General features: G+C 42.5%; 1 protein-coding gene across 1 annotated transcript in view; it reads right to left on the bottom strand.

The window, feature by feature from the left end:
• Positions 1-12,069, bottom strand: part of LOC147706071 (protein spire homolog 1-like) — a 206,141-nt gene that overhangs the window by 183,653 nt on the left and 10,419 nt on the right. The window contains exons 2-3 of the mRNA XM_086929021.1: positions 10,193-10,224; positions 1,987-2,169 (exon numbers count right to left, since the gene is read on the bottom strand). Of these exons, the coding sequence (XP_086785147.1) occupies positions 1,987-2,169; positions 10,193-10,224 (215 nt within the window). The remainder of the gene's footprint in view (positions 1-1,986; positions 2,170-10,192; positions 10,225-12,069) is intronic.

Below are 12,069 nucleotides of genomic sequence, written 5' to 3'. Positions count from 1 at the left end.
TCAAGGGATTCTGAATTACTCCCAATGATGACAGAAGAGAATAGAATATTCTTTTTATGTAACTGGGCGTATGACAACTATCTCCATTCTGTTCCAAACTCTAGAGGAATATAGAAGACATTGAAGATACAGCATGGACTTTATTCCAATTATTTGTGCATTTTCAAGGGCATGCACGGGATTGGCTTCCCTCCCGGGGGATTTGAAGGTGACTATTAAGAACTTTAAGTATCTGTATCTTTATGACACCACACCAGGAGGTGCATCACCACTGCAAAGTTGGGATGTTCATATCAAATTATAAGGGAAACACAGAGCAGTGGAAGGACCTTCCCTTCTCGTTACAAGGAGGGGGACCATTCATAAAATGATTACCTTACCCTCAACACTTACACCCACCAAAATACCTACCGCCCTCTCCCTAGAACAGTGTACTCTAGCATTGCGCTGGGTACAATCGTTACTGTGGAAGGGTGGGCAGCCCAGGATAGCGCTGGAAACTCTATAATGCAACCCCTACAATGGCAGGATAGCAGTACCTGACATGGAGGCCTACTATTGGGCCATACACCTAATCCCCATTAATGAATAGGTACATGCGACGAGAGACCATTTATATATAGACTGGGATGGGGGACACTAGAACCCGCATTATCTTTATGATGGTAAAGGTACTCACAGGCTATTTCCTGCTACACAAGTTACCCTGGAAGTATGGGAGCAGGTGTTACATAAATTTTAGTGCCCACAGAATTACCAATGAAACGCCACTTTGATGAGGGACATGACTCAGATTGGCAAGCTGCGTGACTTCGACCCAGCGATTTGCTGGGAATCTCCACTGTTGGGGATATCACTGAAGGAGGGGAGCTCAAACCCTTAACCTTATATACAGAATACAGTCTCCACATCCCAGTTTATAAAATATAGTAATTACGACACGCGTGGTTGGCAGACGCGCTAGTGACCATTGAGCTGCCAGAGTATGCACCACTGAAGGGGAGACTTCTGGAGGAAGCACTCACAAGAAAAGTAGTATCCCTCATGCATAAGAAACTGAACAATAATATGCCTGAGAATCTTGGTCTGCTTCAGGAGCGATGGGAGAGAGTCACGGGAGGAATGGAAGACACTGATTGGGAGGTGGCCCTTCGAGTCCAATTGTGCTTTAGCCAATGTAGAATTCTGCATAGGGCATAATACGCTAGAGGCAGATTACACACAATGGGAAGGGCAGAGAACCAGACATGTCTTTAGTGCCAGAGCACCATGAACAGCTTACCACACATCATATTGAGGTGCCCCAACATCCAGATATACTGCAAGGCTTTCATTGAGTGCAGTCCTGGAGGTATCACTTCTATTGGATCCCAAATTACTTCTTTTGGTAATCCCAAGCGATGGGGATGCGTACAGATCCCAAATCCTCTTTAGTGCCCTAGGCATGGTGGTTGCCAAACATGGCGTGGCCAAGGTCCTCACCATCCAAGAATGGATAGGCGGGGGGCTCACTATACAGCACTTCCACGAGGTCTGGAGTCGTTGGATGAGCAATTCTGGGTTTGGCCTAATGAAAGACGCCCTGACCCCTCGCTGTTGCAGACTCAACACATTCTTTAGAAATGGTGGTCAATCAGTAGGAATATAAAATCACCATCAATATTGCAATGTTAGTGAATAGAGATGTGGTGCAATATTTTTTATTTGTAGTACACTTGTCACATATGGAATCACTGCTGCCTATATAACAATGTACTATGATTGTTCTGCACGTGACTGTTGTTGCGATGACACAGTTTGTTATGACAACCAAAGACAAAAAAATATATATTTTTAAAAGCTTGTCTGAAAGGTGGAACATCCTGGAGAGAGGGTGCTGGATATTGGTATGGCTGGTGCTACATAAAGATTAGTTCAGAAACTAACATCCACTGTCAATCTGAGACACTCCTTTGCATCCACTGGTTGTAAAATTAATAAACATACCTCAATTATGTCCTTAAAGGTGCAGCTTTGCTTTGGACGCTTTCCCGAACAGATAGACGGACAATCAAAACCCATCATTACGCCAAGCAATTCTTCAAGGGACTGGCTCAGGACCCTCTCCTCATCGTGCGGAATCCCCAATTCGAGAGCTTGGAAGAGAATCCACCCCAGGCAATAAATTACCTGAAAAGTGTGGACCAAATGGCTTCAGACAGTGAAATAATGGCACAGAACATACCATTGATAGTGTTAGTACAGAAATAAATGCACTGTTTGGACTTAAACTATGTATACAGCAGTCTAAAAAACATAATACACCATAACAATGTTCTGATCTGTATGGTTCACATTTCTCATTACTAAATCTATTCCGTCAATTTATCCTGGTTATGATCATGGTCATTCCTAGTAAAGGCAAGTCCGTCTCCTGTAGATGGGCATGGCATGGTTAGAGGTTTCTTTCAGCAGAGGTAATGGTGTTGGGAGTGGGGTGGTGGAGAGATCAGTACCCAGCCACCTCATGGAAATGATATAGATCACATACCCAGAAGACATTGTGTACCGTCACCAAGCCGACCTTGCAAACCCATGTCAGTGACTGCAATTACAAGGACCATAAAAAGGTAGTTTGGACTTGCTGGCAAGAAAATGTAAAAAAAAAAAAAAATCCCCTCCTCATACACTTCCTCTATCCTGGAATTACTGGAGTGAGAATACCAAACCAAACCACATAGGGCAACCATGCAAATCAAAACCGGACATCAATCCCAGTGTAACAAAGCAGAACTTCCACATACTACACATTACAGAACTGATGAAAGAACCTTCATTCCAAAATCACAAGACCCTTCCCACTCACACTGGAGGCAATAGTGCCCAAAAAAAACAAAAAACACACACGAAAAGGATAAATAGATTTTCCAGAATTTTGTCTCCACCAGCTCCAAATGCGCGAATGAACCTTTGTTAAAGCAACCAAAAGTAGATTCCAGCTGGGAACCATAGCCCTACATGAAGAGAGTCTTAAAGGTCCCCAAGTCATAAAGTAGTAACAAAAATATCCCAAACTGAACTCATTCTGCAGGAACAAGGTGGACTGCTCATCACCAGGTGTAGGGTCTACACCTAAACTAATTATCTCTGAAAAGATGGTGTGATGCAACTAGTCGCAAAATTAAGAGTGCTCACTAAAAGCTTTGATTGCGTTCACCAACACACAAGACAACACTTTCCTTTGCAGACCAACTATTCAACCTCATGCCTTTAATCACAGGAAATGTAAATTTGTTGCAAGAAGGACTGTATGGGTATGGACCGTTTGAAGCCCCTACTTTGATACCTTCAACAGAAGGCACAGAGGAAGTACATTCCCCACGCTGGCACGCCCAAAACTACCAAAGTCAAACTCCCTTTAGGTAACCCCCCCCCCTCCCAGACTCCATGGGGAATGATTGCATGATGCCGATTGGCCAGGGGCAGGATAGTGCATCAGGACCCCCATGCCACCTTTCCCCTAAATCACCATCCACTCAAAGCCTGACAAATAAACAAGTGAAAAGGCATTTTCCTGGTCAGCAGAGATCTAAAATGGGAGCCCATTCTTCAACAATGTTCCAAGCACAGCCTTAACCATGCAGTCATGATGGCAAAATAAAACATCTCAATAAATAGTCTTCAAAAAGATGGTCTTCAAGTAGTCTAGCTCTTTCAATAATCCAGCCACACAAATTTTGCAATAGTCAACATCACTGCGACACTACGCTTCTTCCTCCGTGCATCTTCAAACACCTGCTCCAGCAAGTCACCCATTGACACCGAAGGATCCAGAGGTGCAGAATCACAAAAAGATGCAATCCAAGAACCATGCTTATTGAAACCAAAAAGTGATGCCCAGAATAGATTGCCAACACAGCCCTGCCACCACTAAAACTGGAGTGCCTCGCCAGGATGCCTTTGTGGTAGGTGGACTTTTCGTATGACTCCGGGGGGTTAGGGAGGGGGGGGGGTAAGCAAGATTTTCAGGAGCTATATATGGCAACTGAGTGTCTAGAAAAAGCATTACTCCTACATCTAATAAAGGCCCAAATAAGGAAATCAGCCATGAGGCAATACAGGCATGACCACTCTGCTAACTGCATCATCCTGGTCGCACCAAGCACCTAATCTAAAACAATGCAAATACAACAAACATTCACAGACCACCAACTCAGCTACAAACAAAACTACTGTGATGGTACAAGACAGATGTGGTCACGGGGACAGCATATGATGCATCACAACTGCTAAGGGCACCCCATGTGATATGTAACATTTTCAGACAATTCTGGCTTTTCTGCCAGTGGCACACAAAGCCAGTTCCATATTGGAGGCATTTGTCTAGAGGAGTAGTGGACTGCCTTCCTACTGGAATACAAGAGGTTTGGCTGGCTGCAGTCATGTAACAGCAATTAACGCACATTTTCCAGTTTTATGGGAAGAAAATCATGATTTTATTAAAAGACACCGAGGATAATGTTAAGCACTACTCCTTTATTGCCCTCATACACAGCAGCAATAAATAACTTAGAATAGAACATCCTTAAAAATTCTAGAACTCTTTAGAACTTAAAGCCATTTGTTTTGCTGCAAAAGCAATCAAAGTCCGAAATGCAGAAAAAAACATTAACCCCATTCATTGTGATCCACAAATCCCTTTGCAAGAATCTTCTCCTTAGTTTCGGTCCTAAAAAATAATATTTTTTTAAAGCACATTAAAAGGGTTGGGCACAAATAGGAAGGTATAATATTAGTATATTTAATAAAATCATGTTTTCCTCCCATTAAAGCTGGAAAACCTGCATTTTATAGCAAGGTATGTAGGCCAATATTCTCCATATTCAAAGCTCAACCATTACTCTTTGTACAGCATTTTCCACAGGTTTAAATTGGAAACTTTTAAACGTTGACTCACTTGACCACTCATCTGCCTTCATAATACTACGTCGACTAACGCCTGCTACAAAAGCTTCGCTTGCCATTGCTACTCTTGCTGAATGCACCCCAAACACACTCACGTCAACTCCTGCTAACTTAATCACCTAGTTTACCCATCTTGCCAAAGCAGGCACAATACTGCTCTGAAAGGGCGCCTATAAGAAATCAGCAACTGAACATTCTTGCTCTCAACCCCAACGTCCTTTCCTCATTCAGTTTCTGAAATTGCACCATATAGCAGATCATGTATATGCATCCTAGGATAGAAAATCATCCTAGATATAGTTTTGGTGAGTTTTCATACACTCAGGCTGAAAACTCCTAGAAGTCACATCCAAAATTCAATATTCAAAACCTTCCTAAAAGACATCAAACACAAGAATATTGCTATCTTCCATGACAACAATTTAAATGACATCAACTCATTAGTTCCCCCATCCTTATACTTCCTTTAACATCTGCGACACATCCCCTAAAAATGGATACTTCACCATAGGGTGGTATCTCTAATCGCACACCCTTCACTATTCTTTTAACTAAAGCATGTTGTCCAATCAGAATTCCGTCCACCAATTCATGCCCAGCTGAAATAGCTGTCCTGCTCAAGTTCACCGAGTTGTATGCTAAACCCTTCTTAAACAATACCAACAAATGATTTGCCACTTCTACTACAGGTGCTGATATGGGATCCAACGCCTTTGAAACACATCAACCAGACCATCTTATCCATACCGTCCTGCACGCTTTTGTTGTTACTGGTGTCCACAATTCCTTAAAAAGCTCTGAAGCCTCTTCCGATAACCCAGACACTGGCCATACTCCCCTGAAATCAAACCATCCTATCAGAATCAACTGCCCTATTACCAACTTGTGGCAATTTACATTGGCATCCCCCAGTAACTTCAGAAAACAAGGTAATAACACTGGATCATCTACCAACAAACCCTTCACATCCAGAAACCGCACCTGTGACTGCAAACATTGAGTTATTAACATCTACTCCGCCTTCTCTCTTCTGACCTTAATGAGTACTCTGAATCAACGAGAAAGGAGGAATTAATATAACCTTCCTTTCCCCCAGTCCTGAAGGAAACATCTGCTACAAATGCCTCCGGTCTTCATCTATAAAACCTCTGTAGCTGTGCATTCAACCATTCTGCAAATAGGTCCACCTCCAATAGACCCCCATCCCCTGTTCAAACTCAAACACACCTCCCTGTTCAACCTCAAACTGCTCGCATCCTTTAGATTCCTCAAATTCCAATCTGCCTCCACATTGTTCTTCCCCAGAATAGGTTGAGGCCGTACCATATTCACCCTGTCCAAGCAGTAACTCCAGAACTCCTTTGCCAACTCCCAACTTGTTGACATAAGACGGCTGTAACATTGTCCATCTTCAGCAGCACACCAGGAACTCCCTCCCCTCTCCTCAAAACTGGTCACTGCGAACGACCCTACCAATAACTCCAAACAACTGATATGCATCTCCCGCTCTTTGAGTCAACAGCCCCATGTTGTCACTGATCTGCACCTTGTGCTTTACCTCATGCATTGCCTCCTTATTCAGCTCTATCTTCTGTGAATACTTTGCTCCCAAACGTAAATCATACCCTTTCAACCTTTGAAGTTCACTGTAATGCAGGGGTGCCGGAAAGAAAATAAATAACCTGAATTGATGCCGATAAAAGTCCACACAACCTTGCTATCTGATGCCAAAACATTCATACAGATTGCTTTACTCTATTAAACTCCTTGCGTAGTAGCTTTTCCACTTTCTTCATGGGTAACTGAACTGTCCTGATCACCCAAACATCTTGTGTAATCTCTCCCATCTCGTAACAAACTGAGCTAATCTACGGCAACTTCTACAAGGGTACATGAAAGGTAGTTTCTAAATCTCACTTGTTCCACCTCCTACGCTTCTCTCACTACGTGATCCATGCAATCTTGCTCTGTCTCGGAGGATAAAATTCTTCTTGTTCTGGCCCATATGGTCCAAAACCTCGCGTGGAAGAACTAAGTGATCCACACTCCCGGACCCACAAAATAAAACCTTACACAAGTCCTTTTGCACCTTCTGTAAAGAATTAAAAGTGCAGACATACCTGGATATGTCCTTGAACTCCTCGCCAAACATACCATTACTCTTTTTGCTTTCCAATTCCACTAATGAGATTTATTTTCATCAAACTACTTTTGCGCCTTCCCGCATTAGTATTGCCCAGTAAGCAGATCGCTCTCTGGACCGATTGGTGAACCTCTGATACATTCACCCCAGTACTATTGGCATGCACCTCCTCGCACAAATCAAACACCTTTCTAATAGGGCTGAAAATATCCAAAAGCCTATCTTGACGCCCCTTCAAATCCTTATCTAGCACTTTTCTAGAGAAAATCAACATTTTGGGAACAAGTGCAGGCCTGCTTTGACAGCAGAGCAAGCCTCAGACACTCAGAGCATAGCCTTGTCTGAACCTCCTTAGGGATTTCCTTGCGCATCCAGTATGAAACATACTGAGCTACATGCTCTGCTGGTGGCCACGGAGGGGACATGGGGTGTTGGATCACTAGAGGATTTAACACTTCTTCACCCTGCAGGTCAACAAATTAACCAAACTCCAGTTCTATTATTTTTCGGCCGAATTTGGTCTTCTTACTTTTAACACTCTCCTCCTCTGTCTCATCGTAACGAGCCTGTCAACTCTACATCTCTGCTTGAAGACGACTCATCTCATGCCACTACATTATGGCTTTTCCCTTTATTGCATCCTAATTGGCATTTATAGCACATCCTGTATCTGGCACCTTATGCCCAGATCCTTAGCCTTCTTTAAGCACCTCCACATGCTTTCTTTTTAAAGCTCTTTTAGTGCCTCCTGCCTTTGAACCACTAGATATCGGTTCAAACTCTCCTATTGACCAAAACGTTTCCTCATCTAAATTCTTCAAATCTTTTTTTTTATTTCAATGAATCTCAACACTATTTTCCTATTCATTCTTTCTGCTAAATGCTCAAACATTTTCTCCAAATATTCCTTCATTTTTTCCCCCTAAAACACTTCCTCTATCCTGCTCCATGGTTCTCCATTTTATTTTCCAATATTTGCTCCTTCCTAATGCCTTAGGGTACTCCCCAGCTGTCAGAACAGCAGACTGAAATATTCTCAGTATGAAAAGGCAATTATCTCACTACGTAAACGTAATGCCCAAAATATGGCCACCTAATCCTTAGATCATCTAATCTTCTACTTTCCCAATCCTTTAAAATGGCCGCTGCATGTAACACGGACAGCGGCCTTCGGCTGTCAAAATTACCAATCCTATACCGGAATCGCACCAACGTTGCAACTCGCACTTAAGAATTATCCTGCTGCAACTTTCCAAACACCCTGACCTCATGTGCCCCCCACTTGCAATACTGCCGTAAGTGCATTGTTGTCAAAATTGAAGCTGCCTCCGCTGTTTTGCACAAGATACTGTCTGCTTTTTACATGTAAACACTTAAAGCACTGTACTCCTTTCCACACTGTCCAGTATTTAATTAACTGGACGCATCATCTCCTTATGGCTCTAAAAATTATGATTATGTCAAGAATAAAAACGTCATGTTTTTAACTAAACTCTTGCCCTCCTCAATTCAAAAGCACTCTGTTATTTTTTTTCTATTCTCAAATTGTAGAACTTCTGTTCCCTAAACTGAGAAGCTGACTTCTACGTGGAAAACCCCCTACTTGGAACCACGCAGTTTCGTTTTAAAGTTACATTTGGTTATCTTTACATAAAGCTACTCATACTTCCCTCTAAATCTTACCTAATCATATTTTACTTATTTTCCATATAAAAGACATTCTCACAAACCTCAGAAGTAACTTGAAATTGTACTCATCTGTGTATGAGCAGCAGCACAAGGAGGTGTGTTTTATGTTATTATGCATGTTTTGAAGAGTTCTAGCATGTTATATATGTTCCATTCCAATTCTAAGTTCTTTGTTGCTGCTGTGTATGAGGGCAATACAGGAGGAGTGCATAATATCAGCCTCCTGCCTTGCCATACAATTGGAACATCCTAAACCGTCAGTCACTTCAAGTGTATGCACAGGTCCGAGTACAGGTTGCTATAGTTCCTGTTTAGACTCCGGTCTAACATCCCAGCAGCATCACAACCACTAATAAACGAGGCCACAGAATAAACATAGAAAGTATCCAAGTCTTCCTGGGATAAGACAACACACACCCTGAAGCCAAGCAGCTAAAACTTTACTTCATCGAAATAAACTGTGGACAACCGGTTATGAAAATGTTCTACAAGGGAACGTCCTATATCCCAATCCACTGAATTAAAATTTACATTTATTGATTTAGGCTTAATGAGAAGTCCATGCATTTTCTTTCGATGCACTTAAGCATTTTGTCCTACATCTAACTTGACAGCTATTGCAATTTCACATCTACAACGCTAGTTAATTTAATCACATCTTCAGTGCAAGTGTTTTCTGGTGAAATCACGGTCAGTAGACTTGTTTCCCTATAAAGAAGGTGATTAAAAAAATATTGCAGTTCACAACTTCGAGGATTAATCGGTTTATCAAAAACTTAAACATCTGTTTGGCAGTACGAAGGAGTCCCCCAAATATATTGATTAAGTAGAATGTTACTAAGTTAGCAAAACTTCAAACAGGGAAGACACATCTCCCACTAAACATGTAGGAGTTTGTGAAACAAGAGAAAAGAGCAGACAAAGCCCAGGCTTAGCTGATTCTCAGTAGACCGTTCAACCACAGCCATGTTGAATGTAGCAATTAGAGGCATCCTACAGGGGCGGCCTTAGGCATGTGCAAGCTGTGCACCTGCACAGGGCCACCAAACCCAGGGGCCTCCACGCCAATATATATCCTTAATATAATAATCCTCTGAGGATGGATACATATTTGCGTGGCAGCCCCTGGCAGTGATTTGGTGGCCTCCGGGTCTGTTCTACTTCCTAACACCCTGACCCCACCCCCCCTCCTGAACTACAGGGGGCTCCGCCCGACCCCCTCTTCCGGGGCCCCCTACCTACGCTCCCTGCCCAGGGCTGCCATGAGCCTAGAGCCGCCCCTGCATCCTAGACCATAAGTGTAAATATGTAGAACTGAGATATGGGCAAAAGCTCATGGAGACTTAGGCGAACCTTCATCTTAGCTAACCACCTTTATTTAGGTTTGTTTTACAGATTTGGCACACCAAAACTTACTTCTTTGTCCGTTTTCACTGGTCTTAATGGATCTGAAAGAGTAAAAAGTAAACTGAATTAGTCATCGTAAGCAGTCATTCAATTCCTCAGTGTGCCCAAAACAGAGTATAGTTTTATTGTGTAACCCGATAAAAAATAAAAAAAAATAAAAACACACACACACACACACACACACACACAAACAGCAAAGAATACCTGCAAATTTTACACCCAAAAATCCCATCACATTATGAATGTGCTGGACATTATTAGTCTACAACCTGAGGCGCTCAGATTATCCAAATTTCAAATCTCCACCAAAAACGCTTGCATAAGAGCACACATGCAATCACTAGTTCCCTCAAATATACTTTGGAAAGTACCAGCAACTCCCTACTGCTGAAATGTGTAATAGTATTTGCTTGTTTCAGCACAGATGTAACTGGCTTCTACTACCTTTTCCTGTTCAGGTCAAAATTTCGAACAGGAAGTGTCGCTCGAAGTGACTAGAGTTTTGGCTCCAAGAAATGAGAAATAATCAAATATCTTGTCCATCAGAAAGGGTTTGCTTTGGTCGCACTACAACATGTGACTGCTGCTAGAAACCTTTTTAAGTTAGGATATGAATTTGGGTGCTGCCTGTTCTTATCAAGCTAGTCTCCCATTCATTTCAGGCAGTCTCCCTGGTCAGGTGCCTCTAATTTACAGACTAATAATTTGTATTTGGTCAATAAACCCTCTCAAAGTCTTAGTGGCTTGTAAGGAGTATACTGTGACACTACTAAGGTACAATTAATCTCCTTCAATTAGTGAATGACAATCACAGATACAATTAAATCTAAAGCCTCCTGAGCAAATGACAGTGATAGACAAACGTTTACAACACAACTATTACAACACAAATAATTTATGGTCTTTAAAAACAATGGGAAATTAATTTGGAATGTGTAGCAAGGAGTTCTGATCAGTGCTTCCCCTGGAAGCCAACAACGTGGGGTGGAACTTATTCCAGATTTGCATGATATCACTATGTAAATTTTATAGTAAAATGCAGAATTAAAAGCAAGGTTAACCCCAGACACCCATGAACGATGCCAGCATCAGTTAGAACTGGATAAATGAGCTAGACTATACCAATTGCTATTTTTTGTTTTTGATTCGAGTAGAGCGGGTTAGCCAGGTCCAAGAATATTTCTCGCTCGCATTGGAGTTGCTGGATATTGGTCATGCATGTACCTGCGAGCTCCTTGCATCCCAGCAGACTACTGCTGTAGGACATTAGGCACTCTGGAATGTGTGTGTGTGTGTGTGTGGGGGGGGGGGGGGGGGGGGGGAGGGGTGAGGAGTCTTGCAGGCATGGACATAATGGGATCACTGAAGCAATTGATGTCAGCAGTTGAAGATATGTCTCTCCTGTAGTATTGTTTGAATGTCTGGGACCTTTGACACCTCAAGCTGTATGGACTGGGATAAGGAGGGAAACATGCTTTGGGGCGGGGGGGGGGGGGGGTTGCCTTGATCAATTACTGGTAATTTTCAATGATCCTAGTCCTGCTTTCTCACAGTCCTTAAAGCCCCCACCACCCTCCAGTCCTGTAAGCACAGACAGTCTGGTTATTACTGGCAAGTAATGGATTCTTCATAAAGTCTAAATCCATCACTTGGGGTGAACTCTGACACATTCCTCTTCCACTGAAGTTCTCGGAAGATCTTCAGGCAAAGTTCATGCTGAAATCTCATGAGCCTTCTGAACATATAACCAATTTATGCAAAGAACCAGGAAATCTCCACCTGTCCCACGTGCGGTATGTATTACTCAATCACATCACCTAGGTTATTTGGGACATGTAGTTCTTTCCACTTGTGATGTGTAGTTCTTTTCACTGGTGCACCTCAAA

This window comes from Lissotriton vulgaris, chromosome 7 (genome assembly GCF_964263255.1).
Source record: "Lissotriton vulgaris chromosome 7, aLisVul1.2, whole genome shotgun sequence".
NCBI classification, from domain to species: Eukaryota; Metazoa; Chordata; class Amphibia; order Caudata; family Salamandridae; genus Lissotriton; species Lissotriton vulgaris.
The sequence above is the reverse complement of the archived record's forward strand: the minus strand, read 5'-3'. Positions and strand labels throughout refer to the sequence as shown.